The 25,885-nt window shown below is 47.1% G+C and overlaps 1 protein-coding gene across 1 annotated transcript in view; it reads right to left on the bottom strand.

The window, feature by feature from the left end:
- SRRM4 (serine/arginine repetitive matrix 4) overlaps positions 1-25,885 on the bottom strand; it is a 149,521-nt gene that overhangs the window by 24,705 nt on the left and 98,931 nt on the right. The window contains exons 2-7 of the mRNA XM_077159967.1: positions 18,075-18,221; positions 11,761-11,847; positions 9,640-9,711; positions 6,633-6,659; positions 4,736-4,786; positions 1,665-1,763 (exon numbers count right to left, since the gene is read on the bottom strand). Of these exons, the coding sequence (XP_077016082.1) occupies positions 1,665-1,763; positions 4,736-4,786; positions 6,633-6,659; positions 9,640-9,711; positions 11,761-11,847; positions 18,075-18,221 (483 nt within the window). The remainder of the gene's footprint in view (positions 1-1,664; positions 1,764-4,735; positions 4,787-6,632; positions 6,660-9,639; positions 9,712-11,760; positions 11,848-18,074; positions 18,222-25,885) is intronic.

The raw sequence follows: 25,885 nt of genomic DNA, 5'->3' as shown, positions 1-25,885 counted from the left end.
CATTTCTCTAACATGTAGGCTGAGCAGAGGGCAGGGCACGCACCCTGTGACAGGCTTGCAAATAGGCACTAGCCAGCAGGGGCTCAGCTTCTGAGAGCAGACCCAGCCTGAGGTGGAGGTGGAGGGCTCAGGCTAGGTCCCACTGCCGGCCATTTACTAGTTATGCGATGTTGGTGGGACCCCTTCGCCCACAACTCAGAACACGAGAGTGGTACAGTTTAGTTCAGTGTGTCCACGCCCTTCAAAGAGCACCAAGAACACGCCTGTGACTGAACAAGTGTGTCTGTTGCTCCGTGCAGCACAGGGGGCTGTGGTATAAAGGTCTAGGGGAGTGTTAGAGAGAGCCCATTAAAGGATGTGACCTTGTGGCAGGTGAGCTGGGGGGATTGTGTAAGGAACTGGACCTTTGTTTTGAACGGATGCCATCAGAAGGCAGGAAAAGTCTTTGGTTGAGTATCGTAATAAACCTTATCTAGACAGAGGGAAGATGAGACCAGGGCTAAGGCCGTAACTGGCAAAGAAGCAGCGGGCACTTATATCAGCCCAGATAGGGGGATGCTTGGCCATTTTCGGGATCTGGACAAGGCTGTAGTTTTGGTCTGGGCTCAGACGTGATTTCGGAGGATCTTGTTACTGTTCTGCTCCATTGCAGTCGCTGAGTGGCCTTGTCTGGCATGGTTGTTCTAAGAAATTGCCGCTGCTCAGCGGGAATATCAGAGCCTTGTGGATAGTATCAGGCCAGCTTGGGACGCTGGTGGAGCCTTTCTCTTTCTCAGGTGCTCACTTGGCTGCACATTTGCCTCCTCTGGGGAGATTTAAAAATCCCAGTGCCCTGGCCCCACATCATCCCAATTATATCAGAATGTCTAGAGGATGGATGCAGGTTTTGGCATTTTTAAAAAAAATTCCCATGTGATCCCAAAGTACAGCCAGAGTGGGGAAGCCCTGGCCTAGCTCATACTGCTACTGGGATGAATAAGGGAGAAAATGGATTTGAAATCATAGCACCAGGCTTGGGACAAAGCAGGATTTGGATAAATATTACCTAAAATCATCTCTTTCTCCCTCTCCTTCTCATCCACGGGAGAACCCTTCACCCCTTTTCAGGCTGGGACAGTCAATGTGTCAGCTTCAGAGGGTCCAGGTTAGAAGAAAACTGACTGGGAAAGGGCATAGAACTTGATCCTTTATGCTGTGTGTCCTTTCATGGGCAGCATAGCTTCTCTGTGCTTAGAGGATCCTTTAGTGAGGGTGCAAAATCTGCAAAGCTAGATTCCCTGGTTTCCATCCTAGGTCTACCTCCTAGAAGCCATGTGATTAAACAAGTTCCTTGTGCCTCAGCTTCCTCATCTTTAAAATGGGCATAGCAATGTACCTAGCAGTAGGCTTGCAGAGAGGATCATGAATTGATATGTGAAGAGTGCTTACTGGTACTTAGTGAGTGTTATACATTAGCAGGTGTCCTTGTCGTTACTATAAATGGAGGCAGCAAGCCCCTTTGTTCCTGTAGCCGTTTCTCTACAGGGAAGTGGTGACAGCTGCCGAGTGCCAGGCAGGGGCTGTGTGCTGCTGGGAGCCTGGTGGGACAGCAGGAAGCCAAGCAGATGCCACCACTCCCCAACCGGGGCCCTGGGCAGGGTGAGGTCCCCGCGGAGCAGCGGTACCTGCTCTCACAGCTCGACGCGCGTGACTCCGAGCTCTGGCACCGCGAGTGGCAGCGGTGATGGCGATGGCGGCGAGACTTCCGGGGCCGGCTTCGGGACCTTGGGGGGACGAGAAGGAGCGAGTCAGAGGAGGAGGAGAGGGAGATCCTTCTCAGGACACACATTTTCCTCTTGGCTGCGCGTCACTGTCCCTCCCACCTCCCCGAATTAAGTACCCCAGCTTCTGCCTGGGTGGTCGGGGCATCTAACCAGCCAAACTGGACACTGGGCAGAGAAAAGGGTTTCCTTCTGTGGGATGCAGGGCTGAGGTAGAGCACACCCCGGGCAGGCCTTCCCTTCCACCTCTCCCTCACCTGAGGCAAGAGCTCCAATTTCAGAGAGGTCAGGGGTCACCTGGGACCCTAAATACGTGAATCAGTCATCATTAAAATTATATCAGAAGAAGGGCATGGGCTAAAGGAAGCAGCTGCTGCTTTGCTTTCAGAAGACTGGTGTGTTGCTGGATCTTTAAATTTTTCGAGCAAATGGAGAAATTCAGATTTCTATGTAGAACATTCCGATTTTAAATGTAAACTCGCTTCAAAAAAATCAAGACACTGTTTGACATTTGCAGAGTAAATTAGGGCTTTGGGCCACCAATTTGTAACCTTGGAGCTGGAATGTTAAGATTCTTAGCATGGGTGAAAAGCCTTTCAGAGTCACTTATAAACATCGACAACAAAAAAATGATAACAATTACCACCACCCCACAAATAGTGGTATGACACAGGTTACTCATAGCTTTCTCTAAGTAATCATAATGATTTAGAAGTAGTAGTAGCAGTGGCAGGGGTGATTAAAGACTGTACATGGAATGTCAATGGTTTGGGCCAAACCAAGAAGCCAGCGGGAGTTAGAGATGACTCTAACAGGAGGTGGCCCGGTAATCTCAGCAGAGGACTCAGGGCAGTCATCTAAGGGAGTAATCAGACCATGTCCCTGCCCTGCTGAAAACTTTCCCATTGAGCCTCATGTCACCTCCAAACTCTGAGCTTGAATCTCCTTCAGTAGCTAGTCTCTGCCTTACTCTCCCACCTCACTGCTTGTCACCTTCTGTCCTAGACTGGCAGGCTCGAGCCACACTGAATTGCTTGTATTTCTGGCACACACACTTTCCTGGTCATCACATCCTTCTAACAGCTTACTGGGTGCCAGGCTCTGAGTTCTAAGCATTTCACTATATGAACCCACTTATTCCTTACAACCACTTAAGAAGTCCATTTGATTTGTAGGTCATCGCAGATGAAGATATGGGGGCACAGAGTGTTCAAGCTTGCTTAACCTGCAGCCTGGAACGGTTGTCATCTTCCACCTAGACGTCCCCTCCTGTGAGAAGCCTCCCGGCCATCGCCAACCCTCCTCTCTGCACCAGCATTCCCACAATGCCCCCGCTTCCATCTGCTGTTGCCGCGCGGTGACCTGTTCTCTTCGTGCACCGTGCTGTGAGCTCCATGGGCCCAGGAGAATGTCCAGCCGATCTCAGAGCCCAGCACAGGGCCTGCCACATATTAGGGCCTCACTAAGGGATGCTGAATACGAACAGGCCAAATCATTCCTGCGGTCACTTGTTTAGAAGCAGCTCTGATTGCGGGACTTCAGGGGGAAGGAGCCATCCTTTATCTCCCTCTACCCGATTCTTGTCTTTGGCTTGCTCAGCTTGTCTCATCCCCTTCTAGCAATTTCTGGGACTCAGCCAGCTCTTGGCACTAAGGAGGGCCTCCACTTTGTGGCCCTCAGTGCTCACAGGGTCTGGGCCAAGCCCCTGCCTCAGCGGCTGCCTAAACTGCAACCCCACGGGACAGGCAACCCCGAGTTCTCTGACAATATGCGCTCCATCTGTGAGAAGAATGAAAGGACACTCCATAAATATGATCAGTAAGTTTCGATGATCTGGAAGTTCTTCCTGAGCTAACTCAAACCTCTCCTTCTTCCTTCTGGAGCAGTCATCAGGCCCCTGTGGCTGAACTATTCTCCTTTGCAGGGATCTTGGATGGAGAGATTCTTTGGGGCCCTCCCTCTGTGCCCCCCATCTCTTCTTTTCCCTTCTCAGCAGCCAAGTCCTTTCATCCCCTTGTCTTTGATCCTTATTTTAGAAGTTTCTTGGTGGGAGATAAAATACGAGTTGATTGGAAAACACACGCACAAACATTTGCAGGGTAGAAAGTAGGTGGGTTGTAACCAAATTTGCTTTTAGTTTGGCTGGGAACTGAACTCCACAGGCAGCACTGGCTGATTTGAATTTCTACTACCAGCTATAAACCATGAAACAGCTGGGACCCCAAGATAGGAGCGTCACTGCTATCTCCACACTGTATGCCCCGGCAGTCAGGGCGTGGACTCCGGTGCATTCTCACGCATGTACACACATGTGATCACGCCCCCACAACCACATGGGCACATGGAGCACATGCATATGCATATGTAAAACCACCACACAACACCAGGCCCCATAGGGCACCCAGATACATCAACAGTGCACACCCAGTGTGCAGATTCACACACATCGTGCAGATATGGCCTCCACGTGTGCAGTGCTCATGTTCGTGCACACGTGAGCACAGCAAGGCAGAGGCGATGCATCTGTGTGCACACAGATATATATGTCACACACATGCACACAGTGTGTACTCACTGTATACATTTGTATATACAGTGCACACAGATGTTTGCATGATGTAAAAATGAACAGACCAAGGCACACTGCCCGTATACCCCCACTACATACAAATATATGTATGTACTGCACACAGCATATGTACAGTTTATACACTGCAGGCACACCAGGTGCACACATGCAAATACACACACATCCTTTACACAGCCCTGTGCACACATGCATCCCTAACCCACAACTGCAAGTACACATCCAATTCTCTTTCTTTCCCTTCCTCTCCTTCTTTCCCTTCCTTCTTACTCACCCACCCTCTCTCCCTTTCCCTGTTTATCTGGCAACTCTAACACTCAAGATTTTACAAGGCCGGGTCCCCCAAATCCCAGAACTGGACCGTGTATTCCAGTTGGTATTTACTTACTGTTTTTTGTGCCTCCTCTCTTCCTTTCTTTTGCTTTTTGGACTAGAGGAACTAAACAAGAAGCGGCCAATTAATTAAAGATGCAGAATTCCAATTAAAGGTCAAAATAAACAAGTAGTTAAAATGCTTAACATATAGCGGGCAACTAGATGCAGGGAGTTTGGGGACGGACACCAGTCATTGTCTGAGATCAGAAAAATCGCTGCCAGGTTTTTCTCCTAGCTGGTTCAGTTAGGGACGCCGAATCACACACACACGCTGAGACTGGGGACGCTGGTGAAGATCAGCTCTGGCTAATAATCACAGTAGTGATAAGGCCAATCATAACAGTAAGTGCCATTTTTCAAGGCTTTATTATGGACTAGGCATTCTGCTAAGATACTTTATGTTAATGATCTCTTCTTTTTCTCCCCACAACCTGGGGGCATTGGCACACTATAAACGCTCATTTTTTTTTTTTTTTTGCAAATGTGGAAACGAAACCTCAGATGGGTCAAGAAACTTGCCTGGGATCACAGGTAGAGCTGGGATATGGTCCCAGACCCAGGCTCCCAGGTCCCACGCTCCTGACTGCTGGTCAATTGATTTATAAGCAAAGAGAGTGAAATACTCAGGCAGAGACTCTGAAGCCTCATAAAGCTTGGCGGGTTCTGAAATGCACGGCCCATGGATATTCAAGGATCTTTTTTTTTTTCTTCATTTTCTTTTGGTCTGAGGAGCAGGGCCATTGGACAGGGAGGATGCAGGGGTTCTCAGCTTGATCAAAGCGAGGGCTGCACGAGGCAAACACTAAGGGCTTGCTCAAAGTGGACCAGCCTTGGAGGGTCACCAACAACCCATTACTGGCTGAGGGCCTGGAAAGGGGAAAGTTTCTTTTATCAGCCTGAAGCCACACCTTGACGTCAGCCGTATAAGCTGCCCCTCTGTTTGAGACCTGGACTGGACAGCCAAAGCTCCTAGGACCTCACCGGAAGCCCTCAATTCAAGTCCCAGCTCTGGCACTTAGGTGGTGTGTGAAGTGAGGCAAGCCCCCTGCCCTCTCGGACAGGAAGTTTCCTCAGCTGTGAAATGGGGCCTTTGCTCAGGCTGCTGTCGTTGATGATCAGTGTCCCCTTATTAAATGAATAAACAAAAGGGCTCTGCACGCCACAAACTGTTCTAGGCGTGGTCATTGTTATTTAAGGTGTCATTGTCACCCTAAGCTTGACCCTGATTCGACCTGAAGGACTCGGGATTGAATTCTGGCTCTGCCACTCTCTGGCTGTATGTCTGTGGACCAGCCTGTCCAAACTCCTATCTGAGTCTCAGTTTTCTCATCTGTAAAATGGGAATGATAACCATCCCAACGGTGCAGGCTTGGAATGGGGACAAAATGTGCACACGCACGGAGAGGGTCCAATGATAGTAAGCGCCCAGGAGGTGGTCGATTTATCTGTGCCCATCAATGTTCCCAATATGCCAGCACGTGGCCTCGGTCCCTTGGCCAGCTTCTGGGAAGGCTCTGGTGGAGTGATCTGCGGAATAGACAATGCCGGAGGGGCCGAGGCTATTTACTCAACCCGGTAGATGGGGCAATTTCTGTACATGTGCTGAGCTACCCAACCCAAGATTTCATCCAGTGATAAAACAGACTGGAAGGGGTGGTGAGACATTCCAGGATGGGGCTGGTCCAGAAGTGACCATCTAGGCTGATGGCAGCTGAAAGCTGGCCTGGAACTTTCAGGGGAACTAGCACATTCCTTCATTTTGGAGATGAGGAAACCGAGGCTCAGGAAGATGAAGGGGCATGCCTAAGGACCTGGAATTGGAGACTGAGCAGTTACAATAGAAGCTACCCAAAGCCTGGATGGGAAATAAGAGGGCTGAAGTAAGCAGCACAAGGCCACATGATTCTTACCTGTGCCTTCTCTTCTTGGAGAATGACCTGGTCAAAGACAAAAAGGAAGAGAAAGGAGGTTGGGAAGTAAGGAAGGCAGGGAGGAGGGGAAGGAAGAGGAGATGGAGAGAAGGAGGGAGGGAAGAAAGGAGGGAAGGAGGGAGGGAGAGGGGAAATACATATGGGTGAGTTTGAGGTTTTTGTCCCTAGAATGAATGTATCAGAGGGTTTGTGATCATCTTCACAGGAGTGAGGACACCTAGACCATCTTCCTCTTCTCTCTGCTTTCTTAGAGTGTGAGGATCATATGGGAAACATTCGTATGAATTCTGAATTTTAAGATCAAAGCCTGCCAGTGCTTCAATACTATTCAAAATTGTCAGTAAGCCTATCCCTAATGACACTGGGGAAGAGGGACATAGGGAGAGTCCTCAGTCCACCCAGTCCCCCCTCTCTCTCCCTAGTTGTTGATCCATCACCATCATCACCACCATCATCATCATCACCACCACCATCATCATCACCATCATCATCATCACCACCACCATCACCATCATCATCACCACCACCATCATCATCATCTCCACCATCACCATCATCATCATCATCTCCACCATCATCATCATCACCACCACTGTCATCATCACCACCATCATCATCATCACCGCCATCATCATCATCACCACCACCGTCATCATCACCACCATCATCATCATCACCACCATCATCATCATCACCACCAACATCATCACCACCTTCATCATCATCACTGTCATCATCAGGCAATCAGCCTCCATGTATGGAACTGTCGCTGTGCTCCAGTCTCGGTGTTAAGCATACTTTAAGCACACACAATCTCATTCAATCTTCTTCCCAAACCCTATGAGGTCCTATTAATGGCCATTTTATAGATAGAGATGCTGAATCTCTGAGAATTAGCTAAGTTGCCCAGGGACACATGACTCATTCTTCTGAGCGCCACTCAGATGTCCCTTTGTCCAGGAAGCATTTTCTGAACCCCTTGGAGTGGGTCAGGTGCCTCCTCTCTGCTCCCCCAGACCCTGGCTTCTGTGCTCACCTTTATTACAGCACACACCTCTCCAAGTTATAATGACCCCTTTTCCCCAGTAAAATGTGAGAGACTTGCAGGCATGAGCTTGGGCTTGGCCACTGTTCTGTTTCTGAATGTGCACGCATGACACCATGGATGCTCGATAAGGAGCTGGGAACAATGAGACTATCTTAAACCCTGAAGCCTTATTTATTGGAGGAATTTAAAAACACCACCACCAAACGTCGATGCTACCCCAAACCCAACCCCCGTCTCCAAATGTGTCACCCCATCATTGGCTGGTTACTTTAATAGCTTGGAGAAGCTGGACTAGGAGCAGGGGAAGGCTCGGGAGGGGAGGGCTTGGGAAGGGTCGGCAGCAGTATTTCCCTCTCCAACATCCTTCTTTATGACCTTCCTTGCCCAGCAGGCGCCTCCACCTCTGGGCTGACTGTAGGAGGCAGAGAAAGCCATTTCTAACACTGGGTGCAGTCTCTTTCTCATGAAAAAGAAACGTTTGAGTGAGAAGCCACTTAGCTTCCAGGATTCAGATATGGTAAATGGGTTCCCCCTCCATCACACCCCAAACTGGGGCGAGTTGCTCAGTGTAGGAAATTGTCAGGATGGCATTCCAGAGCCATGGGCAGGTGGCTGCCTCTATTAAGGACACCACATTGGGAAAGATTTCTCACACCAAATAAATGGTACTTCACTGATTGGCGTGCCCTGTCTTATATAAAATGCAAACTCAGAGAGCAGCCCATTGGAATGTCTGGGTACGTGGTGGACATAACCAAATGGAGTTAAGGCCATTCTAACCACAAGAGCTGAGATGAGGCCACACCCTGGATGGCGAAAAGCCACACTGGGGTCACTTTGAATCAGGTATGAGATGCAGGGTGATAACCCAAACGACCTCTTACTGTTTGTTCTGTTCTTCTTTAATTGCACAGTAATTTGCAATTGATGTAGGAAAATTGCAAGAGACAGATCAGCAAAAATAAAACACAAGCCACTCTATCCATCATCCATAGTCAACCACAGTAAATAACGTATCCTGGGAGTTTCAAACTCCTTGCCTACCAGGGCTAACCAGGCTTTACAGACGGGTATAACTGGGGGCTTTATAAATGGGCATAATCGGGGAGCAGGTTGGGTGGGGCCTGTGGCGAAGCTCAGCACCCATTCTCTGTCTAAATGCACAGCTGCTTCCCAGCTCTAATGGTTGCCTGCAGGAAAACTGGCCCAAAGAAGACAGAGGGTCTGATTTTACAGAGAAACTGGGAAGCTGGATTTCTGTATTGCAAAGTCCTCCAACTGTAAAATGTTGGCTTGGCTGACGTACCATGAAGCTGAGCCCTCTGATGTATATCCTTCTGATCTTTTCTCCCCTAGATGTGTGTGTGTGCGCGCACGCGCGCGTGTGTGTGTGTGTGCGTGTGCATGTGTGTGGTGGGTGTCTTTTGGGACTCATGTCTAGTTCACAGTGACTCCTTACTGTCCCTGCCTCCCACCCACAAAGCTGGACAATCCCAGTAGCCATATCTTACAACATGACCCTGCATGCTAGGGCCCAGTTGGACCAGTGAGAGAGTCTGTCCCTTGGGAGTTGGGAATAAGGAACAAGACAGAGAGATTGAGTTTCTCCTTGTGGCTGAATCTGCAGCATGGAGAGATGGGAGCAGGTGCAGCCATGGGGCCAGGAAACAGAGGGAGCTGCCTATTCTGCTTGGGTTCCTTCATCCCGCCATTCCCTGGTGAGGACCTGTCCCTAAAGCACGCTTGCCTTTTTATAAATTACACTTCCCTTGTGGTCTGAGCTAGCTTCAGTGGGCATCTGGTCCGTGTAACAAATGAAATACAGAAGCAAGCATTTTATATAAATGAAATGACATGCTCCCAAATGACCTACTGGTGCTACTCCTCTTCCTCCTTCTAAGTCCCCATGATGTCCCGCTTTGCAGATAAGGACAGTACCTGTGCCGCTTATGTTTCTTGGAACTTTTCTTCTTCTTTTTCTTGACGGGCGATGGGCTATATGATGGGGATCTGCCAGGGAAGGAGAGACACACTTCAGAGAGAGGCTCTCAGAGGCCAGGGATGGTTTCAAAAGACCCTTTTCTGGCCCTCATACAAGGCCTCAGCCCTTTCAGTAATACATATTAAGGATAATATGAAAACTGATATTAGTTTGCATTTGTTTTAAACATCATCAAGCGTTTTATCTGCATTATCTTATTTAATCCACCCACATGCTTCTTAGGTGGGTATAATCACCACCCTCCTTTTAAATAGAAGAAAGGTAAGGTTCAGAGAGGTGAAGTGACTTACCCAAAGTCACACAGCTAGAAGTGGATGAGCTGGGATTTGTGATCCCAGTGACTTTACTCTTACTTGCTACATTGCCCACTGCTGCCTTCCTGGTTGGTGTAGAGATTTTCTTTTGCCTACTGCTCTCCCCAAAGCTATACCCCTCTTTTCATGTCCTTTGCCTGTCTCCTCTGCCCCACCCTGGAAAAACCGAGTTCCCGGAGGAACCAGGCTGTAGCTAGCATGGACAGTGCCATCAAAGGGCCACCAGAGAAACCAAGAAGGCTGGGCTCCTGACAATAACTCCAGGCTGCAGTTCAGGTGACCAGGCTCCACTCTTGACTCTCCCACCAACTCACTGGGTCACCTGGGCAGGCCACCACTCAACTCCAGTTCTCTCATTTTCCCACCAACAAATTGCCAGGATTTTAACAGATTAGGGGGTGCAGACTCAATGCCTACAGGGGCCTCTCAGATAAACAAATTTAGGGGGCCAGGTGGGAGACGATAGGGAGTGGTGGGGACTGCAGAGAAGCAGGGAGCCCCAGCCTGAAGGAGGAGCCTGGTTCCCAGATCAGTGAGTGTCCCAAATGGGAATGCAGGCTTGGTCTTCCAGGGCACCTGCCTTTTCACTAGAAGCCAAAGATGCATATTTTCCTATGAAATCTCCTGATTTCTTAATGTCAGCCACCAATTAAAAAGAAAATATATTTTACAGGTCAAATAGAATGGATCTGCATGGGAAATGGCTGAGGAAAACGCAATCCTTAAGGAATCACAGCACCTTCTCCCAAAGAAAAGCCCAGTGGACATTTATGAATGAATGAATGAATGACTCCTGTGGTTTCCTTTTTTGATGTGTTCTTTTTACTCTGAAAATCAGGAAGCTCTAGCCACTTGCTCCAATTTCACTGCCACCCCACAATGGCTGGGGCTCAAGTGTCCTCACTGATATTCACCCCTTGATCGTTTTTGGGTCTCTCCTCTTAGAACTAGGCTAAAGGGGTGTCAGGGGAACAAGGTTCCAGAAAACCTGGAGCTGGGACCAAGTCATCCAGGAGCTGCCCTCTGCTGCCCCCTGTAGGCCTCTGTAAATGCTGCCTCTGAAATGAGGTTTGGTGAGATTCTCGACTCATCCCTCTGTGGTTTCAGCCCAGTTCTCTGGGGTTGGAAACTGGACACACTTTTAGTTGAGTTATTGGAAGCCCAGAAGCAGAGGTGGGAATCTTTTCATATACAAAAATGGAAGGGGGTCTGTACTTAGAAAAAATCTGTTTCACATAGTTGGCAAGAAATAACCCGGTCAGTGTAGTGGGACCAGCCAGAAGTCTGGGGTCAAGTGTCTACAGGTTTGTCACCCTTTGGCTGAGTTTTTTCTTTTCTTCACTGCAAAATGGGGATAAAAATGCTTGCTTTGTGGTCATGGATAAAAGAGAGAGAGGCCACAGTGCTTACTTAGCACAGAACTGGCCTAGAGTATACCCTCAACAAAACCACTCACAGAATGAAAATAACTGCATTCCTTAATAATTGGTCACTTATTTTTGTGCCAGACACCATGACAGCTGCTTTCACGACCATTTTCTCATTGAATTCTCCCAAAACCCCAAGAGGTGGGTATTATCACCATTTTATAAACACAGAGAAAGGAAGTGACTGGTCCAAGGTCAGTTAAGAGGCAGAGCAGGGATTTGAACCCAGTGCTGTCCGACTCCCAAACCTGTAGTTCTCCCTATTTTTTTTCTTTCCCCCAATCTTCCAGGTCTTGTCTCCCCTTGGAGACCTCACCTCCTTCTCTTTTTCCGAGTTGATTTCTTCTTTTTCTTCTTTCCCCTAGAGGAAGGCGGTGGCGTTGAGTCTTTGTCCCAGGAGGCGCTGTAAGGAAATAAAAGGGGGGTGCATTTGAGAGGCTGCAGAGTTCTCCAAGCTCCAGCTGGGATTGCTGCATCCCTGGAAGGACTCTGTTCCTTGAAGGATCCAGGACCCACCAGCGAATAGCTAATCCCACCTCACGGCTACTTCTGCCCTACTTCAGATTTAGTGCCTCAAATAAGCATTAATGTTGACCTAACGAGACAGGTGCTGTAGGTTACCCAAATGCCAATTGATTATTTAAAACAGTTATACAGGTTAACTACTCCTTAATAGATTTATTATTGAATTTGCAAACGGCTCGCCTTGGTAAATAAATCACTTTTTAAATAATTAATCGGCAGCTCAGCTCTGTCCCTCCCCCAAAACACCTCGCCTGTAGTTGCTGCTGGAAATTTAATAGGAGACGGAAGTTATGTTTAATAGCAGCTGATATTAAAAGCATATTTCCCGAGGTCTAATGTAACGAGATGCATATCTTATATTGCCTCACAGAAACTCAAAGATCTCCCTCTCTCCAGGAATAATTATTTCCTGTTCAATTAAATTCAAATGCTCAGGTTGCAGTTATGTGAAGTCAAGTTATCTCCTTTTATAATTGGGGCTGGCTCCAGGGATTTTCAGAAAGTCTACCCCATGACAAAGGGAGGTTGTTTTGGATGGAAAAACTGCTTGGGAATTGAAATACGCCAACCCAGCTGAACTGCAATGGGAATACATAAAATTACTAATATAATAATAATAAAAATAACTAATAATATTTTTATTTTTCATTACTAGTAATAGTGCAACTACCATTTATTATGTGCTAAGTGTTTTATATGCTTTGATATTCATGAGTGCACTGTGAGGATGGTACAAATTTTCATTGTTTCCATTTTGCAGATGAAGGAAAAAGGGCTAGGAAATTTGAACTAACTTGTCCAGGACTGTACAATTGTGAAGTGTCAGTGATGGGATTTGAATGTAGGCCTGTGTGATTCCAATCCCGAAAACTTCCCCACAAAACTAGCTGCCTCCTCTAACTTGCTTGTGTAGCAGGTCTCTTGGAAATCACCCAGCTCTCTACAGAATACCATAAAATGCTGCAATATTTAATTTCTGTCTAAGATTCTGGATCATTATGATTAGGAGAAAGAAGGATAAAGAATGATTTCAACACATATTAAAGTCTTTACAGTTCCAAAGAATAAAAAAATCATAGGGATGCAAGGGTAGTTCAGCGGTAGAATTCTTGCCTACCATGCGGGAGACCCAGGTTCGATTCCCGGTCCATGCACTTCCCAGAAAAACAAACAAACAAGCAAAACAAAAAAACAAACAAGCAAAAATATAGCAAACGGTGCTGCAATAATGAGATACTCATGTGGAAAAATAATGAAATGTGACCCTGCCATACAGCATATAAAAAAAACCCATAAACCTATATCTGTATGTATCTATATTATTTTCAAGAGAGCCAGTTTTATCAGGCTAAAAATAAATGCCATAGGAATTAAGGTCCTGGCTATTTAACTACATTTATATGCAATGAAGCACAAAGTACTGTAAACATAGGTAGGACGCAAACAGGCTGTTTGGGTAAATGTGATGGGTCACTTCCAGGGTTTCCCTCCAACAAGAGCTTGACACACCGCAAGAGTCTCATAAATATTTGTCAAGTGACCAAATGAATGATGAATGGATGAAGTAATTTAGTCACTTGTTAAATCATGTTGTTTCCTATAAACACTCCCAGTGTAACAGCTGCCAGGAATTTGAGAACAAACATTTGAAGGACAGATACTTGAAAAAAAAAAGTCTCCTTTGAAATACTGTGGGTCAACGAAAGGGAGGGGCGTGGGATATGGGATGTATGGGTTCTTTGTTTCTTTTTGTTTTTATTTCTTTTCTGGAGTGGTGTAAATGTTCTAAAAACGATCACGGTGAAGAACACACAACTATGTGTATCATTGTGAGTCACTGATTGTGTAATATGGTCAGACTGTATGTGTGTGGACATTTCTCAATAAAAAATATTTTTAAAAATCTCTTAAAAGTGTGTCTTGAAAAACAGGCAAAGATTCCATTGTCTTCAAAGGACCACTCTGCCTTCGGGAACCTCCACGGCCCCAGAGGAACAGGGTTTGAGAACCACTGCCTTAGACTCAGCTTTTTAAGTAATAGGAGAATATTGAGAAAGCTCTTGAATTTGGATAGATTTTAGGTTTGTGAGGTGGAAATAATTAAGCCTCTCATAATTAATTTCCCAGTTAGGACTGCATTTCCTCCAACCTCTTCCTCTCTCCCCTGTACCTGTTTTCCTAGACATGCAGCACAGAGAGACTGGGAAGGGGAGAACAGAGGTAAGTTCCAAGTGGCCACGTATGATATGATTACATATGCAGTGGTTAGGCATGCAGGGCTTAAATAGGCAGTGGTTAAGTATGCAGTGGGTTAAATAGGTAGTGGTTAAATATGTACCAGTTAAGTTCAGAGGGTTTAAATATGCAGTGGTTAAGTAAGGGGTGGCTAAGTATGCATGGTTAAATACACAGTGGTTATGTGTTGTGGTAGCTAGGTTCAGGTGTCAACTTGGCTACGTGAAGGTGCCTAGTTCTATTGTTGTGGACGGGAGCCAATGGCACGTGAGCCTCATCTGTTGCTGATTACATCTGCAGTTGGCTCGGAGGTGGGCCTGCTGCAATGAATGAGGTTTGATTTAAGTGGCTGGTGCTTAAATGAGAGAGCTCAGCGTAGCACAGCCCAAGCAGCTCAGCATACCTCATCTCAGCACTCGTAACTCAGCCCCAGCTTTTGGAGATGCAGAAAGGAAGCACCCTGGGGAAAGCTGCTGGAACCCAGAGGCCTGGAGAGAAGGCCAGCAGAGATCACCTGGTGCCTTCTGACATAAGAAAGAACCTCAGTTGAAAGTTGCCTTTCCTCTGAAGAACTGTACATTAACTAAATAAATCCCCTTTTATTGAAACCCAATTGGTCTCTGGTGTGTTGCATTCTGGCAGCTAGCAAACCAGAACATGTGTACACAGTTTAGTGTGTAGAGGATAAGTATGCAGCCGTGCAGAGGTGAAGTACACCGTGGCTTCACATGCAGCGGTTAAGAATGCAATGGTTAAATCTGTAGCAGTAAAAAATGCGGGTTCTGCCAGCAGTGGGTCAAAGAAAAAATTACAAGAGAAATCAAGAAATATCTCCAGACAAATGAAAATGAGAACACAACATATCCCTGGGTTGTAAATCTCTCTGGCAATGGGGGACATGACTCCCGGGGATGAGCCTGACCCTGGCATTGTGGGAGTGAGAAAGCCTTCTTGACCAAAAAGGAGAAGACAAATGAAACAAAATAAAGTTTCAGTGGCTGAGAGATTTCAAATAGAGTCAAGAGGTCTTACTGGAGGTTATTCTTATGCAGTATATAGATACCCCTTTTCAGTTTTTGGTGTTTTAGAGTAGCTAGAGGGAAATACCTGAAACTGATGAACTGTAATCCAATAGCCTTGATTCATGATGATGATTAAATAACTATAGAGCTTTTAGGGTGTGCATGTACGAGTGTAAAAACCTTGTGACTGACGCTCCTTTTATTCAATGTATGGACAGATGAGTAAGAAAAAAAAAGACAACAAATAAATAAATAGGGGAGGAAGGGGGCATGGAATGTGTTGGGTGTTCTTTTTTACTTTTATCTTTTTTTCTTATTTTCATTGTTTTTGGAGTAAAGAAAATGTTCCAAATCACTTGTAATGATGAATACTGAGAAAGACAGATTGTATACTTCGGATGATTATGCATAATTAAAAAAAAAATCATTGGGAAAAAAAAAAGTATGAGATGCACCGAAAGCAGCACTGAGAGGGAAATGTATTGCCCTAAAGGCCTACATTTTAAAAGAAGAAAAAAGAACTAAAAGCGAAGACCTAACTGCACACATCTAGAAGGAACTAGAAAAAGAATAGCAAACTAACCCCAAAGCAAACAGTGGAGAGAAATAACAAGGATTAGAGCAGAGATAAATGCAATTGAAAGTGAAAAACAAAGAACAAACAATAGAATCAACCAAATCAGAAGCTGATTCTTTGAGAAAAAAATCTATAAAATTGACGAACCATTAGCAAGACTGAAAAAGAATGTGGGTTCTGGAAACTGACAAACCTAGATTTAAATTCTTACTCTAACACTTGCTAGCTCAGAGATGTTTCTGAGTTTTGTTTTTGTCCTTGGTAAAATGAGAACAAACTAAAGTACTTGTGCTATAAGTTTGTTGTGAGGAGTAAAGAAGATCACTCATTCATGTGCCCTAGCTTGGCACAGAGCAAGTTCACGGTAAGTGGAGCTTCTGTTATAATTATGACTTTCATTTCCGCTTTTGTTATTGTCATCACTATTGTGGTTTTTATCATGTCTGAGAGTCAGTTTCAGGCAGGTGAAAGAAGTGAGAGGTCCAGACGCCAATCAAATTGACAATAAGGCATCATTTCTCAGGTTTTCCTGCATAGGACCTTCTCTTCTGGCTCCTTCAGACTCCAACTGACCTTTTTTGAGCACCTCCTGTTTTCTAGTCCATATGCCAGGATCTGTACATGCATAACCTGATTTCCAATCTAGAGAATTAGATCTTAGTATCCCCATTTGATAGTTATGGAAACAGGCCCAGGGAGAAAAAAACCCTTGCCAAGGTCACTCAGTAAAGTGGCAGCTTCTAGGTTCGAATGCAAGGCTCTTAAAAAAAAAACCCCATTGACAGTCTGAGAGACAATGTTCCGAAATGACAGAAATTCTCTCCTACTCTCTCTCCATCTCCCTTGGCCTCTTGTGGAAACAATCCTTTTCCTGTTTTCTGGAGATAACTTTGCCAGATTTGATGTTGAGACGCACTTCTCCAAGCTGGCAGGACAAGATTGTTTCTCCCTCATTGAAATTACAGCCTAATTAAACTATAATATAGTTGGCAGCTTGGGAGGTATTGGGGGGGGGTGTCCTTTGGACGTGAAGGCTCCCCCAAATTATTTTCTCAAGATTTGGTAACTATTTTTCCTATAACTGGAGTTCTTAACTAGGGGTCTTGGTTAATGGTTAATGGTTAAGAGTAAAGGGGTCCATGAACCTCTCTGAAATTGTACATAGAGTTTGGGGAATATGTTTGGAGCACATAGATTTTTATGGGGGTACAACTCACAAAGCTTCTGTCTCATTCTCAAATGGGTCCCCAGTATGATTTTGAACCTCTACCTTAATAAACCAAGAGTTCTGGGCTGTTAGAGAGAATTTGGACGAGGGACCAGGAATCTGGCACTGCTCCTACTGGCCTTTGTTTCTGTAAAATGGTTTTTGTACTCTGCTTCAGCACAAGGAGGGCAGGTAATATATCTGGGGAGTTTTCCTGACAACACCAAATTCATTTTATACCTTTAGCTGTGGGAGTAGAACAGGTGTTCAGGGCAGGGAGAGTGTAGTAGGTTAGTTTGAGGAGAGGGGATACATCTTCTGGACCAGGAAGTGAAGCTGAATTATTAAAACAGTGTTGTAAACAGAATCAGAGTCCTCACAGGCCAAAGACCAGGCATGCTTTATGCGTGTATGGTGCAAAATAGAAAAATAGAAGGCGGAGATTAGATTGGCTTTTACATTAGCATCAACAGTATAATATGGTTTTTAGTCTAGGATTTAAGATCAGAGAGATTAGAGTTCAGAACTCCCTTCTGAGTCCTCAGATCCTATCACACTGTCTGTCACATTGAAATATTGGTTGAATAACTGAATTAAGGAATGAATACAAAGATCTGGAAGGCAATATACGTGGTCTGGATTGAAGTCATGATTTGGGAGTCAGGGACTCCTAGATGGCCGTCGACACAAAGACAAAGGAATGCTATCCTTTAAGGCAGGGGTCAACAAACTATGGACCAAATCCAGCCCACCTCCTGTTCTTGTAAATACAGTTTTATTGGAACACAGCTATGCCCATTTCTTAGCATATCATCTATGGCTGCTTTGGTCCTAAAAGGATAGGGTTGGGTAGTCATGATAGAGACTGTTTGGCCTACAAACCTAAAACCTCTATCTGGTCCTTTACAGAATGAAAATTATGACCCCTTATTTAAGGGACAGAAAGTTCTGAGAACTTTCAATAGAGAGTAGAGAGATGTAGCAAGAGAGACAAACTTCATCTCCCTATCCTCAACTTCAACTACTTCATTGCACTGGAGAAAGGAGGGGAGGCAGCATCTCACCTGCGTGCTCTGGCAGGACTGAGCTCCCGGCAGGCCTTGTCTCTCTCCCAGTTGTTGATGCCCAAGGCCTCAGTGGCCAGATGCTGACCCAGCTTTTCCGAAGGTCCATCCTGAGCTGAGGCTGTGGGGCTGCTCTGGGGCTCTGCCCTACTGGGGAAAAAATAAGAAGGCAAAAGCATAAGGATATGGCAGAGATAATTAATGCTGATCAGATATTCCCAAATCAAATATTTCCAATATTTCTCAGCTTCCCTTGCAGCTGGGTTGAGGTAAAGATGCCATAAGGTTATTTTTGGCCAATGGTCTCTGAGTGGGAGTGACAGTGTCATATCCATCAAGGTCAGAGTGTCTTTACCAGCTGTTATCTCCTCTGTTACAATGTCTTTGGAGGCCACATATTCTGAAAGGTGAGTTACAAGATGTAAGAGAGATGGACCACATCAGACTATGAGAGAAATGAACCTTAATCAGGCCAGGCTACTGAGATCAGGGGGTTTATTTCTTACTGCATCGTATCTTATCCTGTCCTAACGAAATCACAGGGAGAAGCTGGAAACCCATATTTCACTTCCTTTCCCAAGGCCTAATTCGTCACCAAAGTTTGATGGATTTGTTCAAGCTCCCCACTGCTATTTCTATCCCATTTCTTTATCCTATCTGTGCATGTGGCAAATATACCTGGATTCAAATCCTATGTTTACTGTTTAGCTGTTGTAGGACCTTGACCCAGTTACTTAACCTCTCTTGGAGTCTCAGTTTCCTCAATTGTAAATAGGGACTAACATCTCCATTCTCGTTGAGTTGTGAAGATAAAATGAGATAATATATGCAAACAGAAAGACCTAAAAACATGTTAGTTTCCCTTCCCTTCTCTTCCCTGTGACCCAAACCTCCAACACTGTATTCTTAGAAGACATGAGGTCACGTCCTTTGGAAGGCAGTTCCCAGGAAGGCCTGAAGTTCCCTTCTCTGCAACTGACATGGGCTCCACACTGGGAAATTACCTAAGAGTTCCAGCTCTCTACATGGGTGCAGAGAGGAAAAGGAAGTTGCCTAATTACTGAGCTTTTAAAGATATTGTCACTCAAATTAACTGGCTCCTCACCAGGAAGAGGCAGGAGTTTGAGACCTTGCCTGCAGACCTCAGGTCAAGCATTGATCAGAGGCATTAGAATTTCTCATGCATCGGGCTCCTGCAGTCTGTGCATCAGACTCGTTTTATGACTCAGGATGTATCTCTCCGATAAGCCCCCTGCTCCTTAGTGCTGCCAGGAGAGCAGGCCAAGCCCAGGCAATATTGAAGGCAAGGCAGCAAAACACATCCATCTCTGTCAGCTGTTTATGGGTGCATCTCTAAAGGCAGAGCCAGGAGAAACCACAAATTCAGGAGGAACTGAGAATCTATCAGGGCTGCCCAGCCCTCTGCACTGCCCATGCCATGATACCAGAACTCTTCTCCATCCTGTTCAGCCTCAGTTTCCCCTATAACCTGCCTGCTCCACTTCTCCTGGTTCCATTGCCCCATCTGTGCTGCTGCCGTGTGGGATGCTTTCCTGGCTCTTCTCAGCCAGCACAGAGCTGGCACTTTCTGCCTAGCGCCCAGCGCACAGCCTGTTCCTACCCATACTTGGCCTGGCCTGAGGTAACCCCATTCATCAATTCAAGTTCACTGGGTGCCGACGATATGGCTAGATCAGCTCTAAGTGTGGGGGTACAGTGGACAACATGGGGATGCCCCACTCGGTCATGGGGCTCATGCTATAGATGAGGGAACAGATCAGAAACACACAAGCAAGTAAAAACATGGTTTGTGGGTGGTAATCAATTATGGAGAAAATAAAGCAGCCCATTCAGGCTATGTGAATGGGAGATGGGTGGCTGCTGTTTTGTAGGCAGCCATCAGGGAAGTGGACGGGGCCATGGAGACTTTAGGGGAGAGGGACTAGTCTTGCAGTTCTGGGTGGTTTTAAAGGGTGTCTACAGATTCCTTGCCCCTCCTGCCATCATCAAATGGAAGCTGGTTGCCATTCCTTAGAAAGCGGGATGGACACGGCGGCTCACTTCTAACGAACAGAATGTGGGAGAGGAGACAATGTGTGCCCTCCAAGACTAGGTGATGTCTGGTCGCTTCCACTGTGCTCTCATGGGCTGGACGCTCTGGGAGAAGCTCCGGCCACCCTACTCAAGTAGGCCCGTGGAGAGGCCGGTGGGAAGGAGGACTGCAGCCACGCTCCTTCGGCCAGTGCCAGCCGGCCGGCCTCCCCCGGCACCACCAGGGAGGCAGACCCTCCAGCCCCAGATAATCTTCAGATGACGGCAACCTCCTCACGTGTGTCCCTCCGGGTTCCTGACTGAAGCTCTCATAGTAACTTGTCAATTGCTGTTTTACGCCAGGAGATGCAGAACCATTTGTTGCAGGGTACACAGGTATCCACAGGAAGCTGGGTCCAGGCAGAGGGAACAGCACGTTCTAAGATCCTGAGGTGGGAGCATTCTTGGCATGTACGAGGAACACAAGGGGTTGAGTGGTAAAGGTGAGATCGGAGAGGAAGTGGGACGAGGAAGGTCACATGACATAAATCTCCGTGGGTCGTGAGAAGATCTCTGGATTTTCGTAGAGGAAATGGGAAGCCTTTTGAACAGAGGAGTGACATGGTTTGGATTGCATTTTAGAACGCTCGTACTGGTGGCTGAGGGATGCTAGCCTGAAGAGAGGGAGGGATGGAGACAGAGAGGCTAGTGCAACAGTTTAGGTGAGAGACGATGGTGGCTCAGACTAAAGGCGCAGCAGTGGAGGTGATGAGATGTTGCTGGATTCTGATGTATTTTGAGAGTTGCACTAACAGCATTTGCTACCGGTAAGAAGTGAGGTGTGAGAGGAGAATCAAGTTTTTGAACCCAAGCAACTGGAAGGATAAAATGACCAACTCGAATGGAGAAGGTGTCCTAGGGAGTAGGTTTAGGGGATGATCTACCCCTTTAATGGGATCTGATGTCCCCTCTGCCACCCTTACAGAGGCTCTTAATAATCTGTGCTGTCGTGGCCATGTAACTATCCCCTTTGTCATTGCCTGCTGCCTGGTAAATACTCAGCAACAGTCATTGAATGAATAACTGACAGCACTCATGCCTTGGTTAATGAGAACAATTCATTTGTTTCAAAAGGTTAGAAGGAGATCTTGAGATAATAAAGGCAAATCCCTCAGGTCACAGTTGGGGGAAACTGAGGCCCAGAGAGGGTGCATGTCCCTGCTGATGCCCCAGGCCATCCACATTGCCCCATCGATGCCTTTTCTGTTCTATCTCATGGTTCTCTTAGAAAAGGGGTAAGTGAGTTCATCAGTGTAGGCCTATTGCCCAGCAGAGTGCAGAGCTGGACATGCAAAAAAGCAATGGAATTTTGGACTCTCTGGCATCCTACAGAAAACTGTAAACGCCAATACACACCAGAAGCAAGTCCATGATGGGCTAAACGTGAGCATCGATGAGAGGCACTGGACTCTGTAGGAGACCTTGGTGAGAAGGGCTGGCACCGGGTGAAAGCTTCCCAGGGACTTGTGCTAATGGAGGGAACAGTGGTCTGGGTTCTCAAGAGTGCAGGGAAAGCTGGTGGCAGCTGCTGCTGCCAGAGCACTAGAGGGGACAAGGCTTAGTGTGAGGACAATGCCTCAGCCATGATGGCCAATGGTGGGGGGTCAGAATAGGAGATGAGGAAATTCTGGGGGTTTGGAGAGGAAACATACAAAGGAGTTTGGTAGAATTCTTACAGCTACTCCTTGATGTGTTGGGCTGTCCTTTTTCTCTGCTAGTGCTGGTTTCACCTTCCTGGCATTGGGATTTTGTCCATCAAACGAACACAAATATAATTCATTCTACCAGCCAGACAGGGAGGGCTGAAGGAATGAAGGAGGTGATTCTCATTATATAGCATTTAACATCTGTTTTTAATATGTTCCAACACTTTGCCTCTTGGCTTTCTCAAAACTGAAAGAGACTCGGAAAGTATTCAGTTCAGGGTTTCTCAAACCTGGCATCAGCACCGCTGGACCTGAGGAACTTTTAAAAATACACATTCCTAAGCCCTATCCTAGCTGTAATAAATCAGAATCTCAAAGGGGCAAAACCCTGAAATCTGTACCTTAAAGAAACATCCTGGATAATTCTGCCTTCTTTTGGATCAAGAATAAAATCCAAACTGATCTCAGGATGAACAGGCATGACATGGCCTCTGCCCACCTCTCCTCCCCACCTCCTACCCTTCACCACCCCTTACACAGTTCTACCCACACAGCCTCCCAATGCTCCTCAATGGACCCAATACTTTCCTGTCTCAGGGCCTTTGTACTTGCTGCTTCCACTATCTGCCATACTGTTTCTCCAGCTCTTTCTCCTCTTTCAGGTCTCAGCCCAAATGTCACCTCCTCAGAGACCCCCTTAAATAAGTGCATCCAACTTCACCTGTCACCATCACAGTAGCTGGATTTCTTTTCTTCATTGCACTTGTCACTAGGTGAAATGGCCTTTTTATATGCTTATTTGCTAATTGCTTGTTTTCCCGACTGGAACATAAGCTCAGAGACCATGGGGACGCTCTCTTTTCTTACCACTGAGTCCCCTGGTATATTAGCACTTAACAGAGAGTAACGTTGCTCAATAAATTTCTGTGGAATGAATGAATGAATGAATTCCGATGATCAGTTTGTATTGGGAACCCCAGATTTGAATCAACCCCTCCTTGCAAACAAAAGAGCTGAGGTTTGGGGGTGGGGTGGGGGGAGCAGTGTGAAATCACACTGAAGCCAGCGGGGTGGGCCTCAGCTCCGGGCCCCCACGGCCCCACCCAGCCTCCTCCTCCCGCTCTGGCTTTGCAGCCTTCTTTGCAGGACCTTAAGAAGAATTCTGCGTTCCATCTTTCCCGAGGATTTCCAGCAGCTGCCTCATTTTCACCGCCCGGCTCTCCGATGTTACATTTAAAAAAATGAAAAATACTTAAAAAGAAAGCAAGCTCTTCAGGGGACAGCTAAAACAGCGAAGCCAAGGGCCAGCACACTCCACTTCACAGAGGGGGGAGGGAGGCAGGAGTGCCGCCGAATTCCTCAAGGCCTCCCCACTCTGTTCCTGCTAATCAGCGACCTGGAGCTTCGAGACCTGTCTCCGTCGTCATGGCAACCAACTGATTCGGAGCCTCCGATAAGAGTCAGGGCTGAACTTTTTCTGCAAAACTCTCCAAGATGCCTGGCTCCCTCGCTGCATCCCTGCTTCCCCCAGCAAAGCATCCCCTGCTCCCTGAGCCAACTGCAAGCTGCTCCTAACACAGTGCTCTTTCGGACCAGGGTGGGGTGCAAATCCTCATGCCCCCAGCACTAGACGGGGTTAAACATCGCTTTTGTCCCTGAGGGAAGGACCCCTGCACAGAGAGGGGGAAACTGAGGCTCCAAGAGGCAAGGCGACTTGCCCAGTTTACCCGGTGACTCTCATTAGAGCTGTGGCTTAGAACCGCAGCTTTCTGAGCCCCAGTCGAGGGCTCTCTCCAGGCCCCTCGATCGTAATGGCAGCCAGTGTTCCTCAGATGCCCACGTGTGCCAGACGCGGTGCTAAACACTCCACATGCATCCTCGCATTCTCGCTTCATTGTCTCCACCTGACAGATGAAGAAACTGAGATCTGGAAAGATTAAGTGGCAAGAACACCAGCTGCCCTCTGTGTTTACAAGGATCAACAGAGAAAAACGGAGAGCAACCTGGAAAAGACTGAAAATGTAAGGGAGGAACAAGTGGGGGCACAGGGTGAATCTCGATCATTTCCTTGGGATACGGGGATGTGACTTGCAAGTTTGGAGAGGGGCTTGCCCTGGGTATTACATTTCACAAGCAGAAACGGCACTCGGCTGCTAGATTCAGGGTATCCCTGACATTTATTGCCTCCATCCCATTAACAGCCCCTCCTGTGTGGGGAGCATTTTCTAATTCAGCCTCTTGGCAGATGCCGACAACCCTCTGAAAGATGCACGGCTTGGTGGTACTGTCCCATTACACAGATGAAGACAGTGAGGCCCAGAGAGACAAAGGGGCTTGCTTCCCACGGCTCAGGGGCTTGCACGTTGGCACCCAGGACCATGAACCATCCAACTCTGTCCCTCACTTGGCCAGACCCGTGCATCCGCCTGCATCAGCAGAGAAGAAAAGCCCATCCCCTCATTATGGGGCTGACCCAGCCCACGGGCAGGAGGGATTTGGTTAATTTGCTCCTTGGCTCCTGGAACTTCAGGTTGGGCCAGGCTGACATCCTGACCTGAGGTCTTGGCATTCCAAGTCCTTTCCAAGGTTAATCCTGTTCATTAAACCTGGTTCTGAATAATCCGCGGAGGCTGTGACTCTTTGAGCTTTGCTGTCACTGCTGGAGAAAGCTTAGGAGCTGACGGGAAGACTGGGCTTCAGCTGTGGGGGGTATCATTTTGCATGGGGAGGGGAGGATAGAGCATCTTAACAGAAGCTCAATGAGAAACAAGAGGCACTTTCACGAGGCCAGCATCTCTCTTGTTATTTCATTCATTTATGCAACAGTTCAACAACTGAACATCTACTTATGATCAGGTTCCAAGGACCCCAAAGTAACCAAAACTTGGTCCCTGCCCTCGAGGAGTTCCCACCCTGGAAGGGGAGAGAGATCACCAAACTGGGAATTACAATGTGGTGTAGTATGTCCTCGTTCTCCTCCAAGAGAGAAGCTTGGAAGGCTGTGGAAGCACAGAGAGGGAACCTAACCGAGCCTGGCAATGTGGAAAGCTGTGGAAAGCTTCCTAGGAGATGAATGGGAATTGGCTAGGACAGTGGGGTAAGAAGGAATTGAGAATGTGTGAGTGTGTGCGTGAGCGTGCATGTGGGGGTGTGTGAGGGTGGTAAACACTGTTGTATATCAAAAACTGCCCGGTTCCCAAGTTCAGGTCAAAGGACAGAGGAACCATACGGAGAAAAATTAGCTCAGCATTTCTCAGGTCAGCCAAGCAGTCAGGCTCCCAACCTGTCCGGGTTTCAAGCTCTCATCCCAGAACACATCCATCTGCTGCCCTCCAACCAACCCCAAATGCAGTCAGTGATTTCTCCCTCCAACGGCCCTCTAGCAGATTGCTTGTTTGCCTGGAGAAGGGTCAAACTGCTGAGAACGACTGGATTGAATTGCCGGGTTTGCATGAAATGCGGGCTACCCCCGATTTGGGAATGGGCTGAATTCTGAAAAGCTGTGGTTTCTGGCCTGGACAGATTGCAAAAGGCAGTAAGTGATGCTGGGAAAGTGCACAGGTCCTGGAGTCCGAGTTCAAGGCCTGAAGACGCCAAGCTGCATTCATGGGCAGGAATGACATCTCTCCCTCCAGTCCAGGACAACCTTCAGGGCTGGTGAGCAGCTGGGATTGTAGACAGGGTCTGATTTCTCCAGGGAGGTTGAGCTGCTGATTCTATTTCCTTGCACTGGGACAGACAGTGCTGGGTGAGTCCCTTTGGGGCATCACAGCTACTGGTGGAGATGAGACCAAGCAAGCAAGAGTCTGCTGGGAAGAGGGAAGCAGCCCACAACCTAACAGGAATCAGTCCAGGGCCGAAGGAGACAGGGGAGTGTGGAAGCTGGTCCCAAGTGGTGCTGCCGGGGACCGTACACTTACTCCTCATTCAGTCACTCATTCAATAAATATTGACACCTCCAGTGTGCAAGCCATGCGCTTGGCGCTGGGGACTCAACAAGGAGCAAGTCAGAAAAAAAAAATCCTGGCCCTGATGGAGCTTTCATTCTAATGGGGTTTGTGGGAGGGAAGAGAA

The sequence above is a fragment of the Tamandua tetradactyla genome, chromosome 5, assembly GCF_023851605.1.
Source record: "Tamandua tetradactyla isolate mTamTet1 chromosome 5, mTamTet1.pri, whole genome shotgun sequence".
In the NCBI taxonomy this organism is placed as follows: Eukaryota; Metazoa; Chordata; class Mammalia; order Pilosa; family Myrmecophagidae; genus Tamandua; species Tamandua tetradactyla.
The sequence above is the reverse complement of the archived record's forward strand: the minus strand, read 5'-3'. Positions and strand labels throughout refer to the sequence as shown.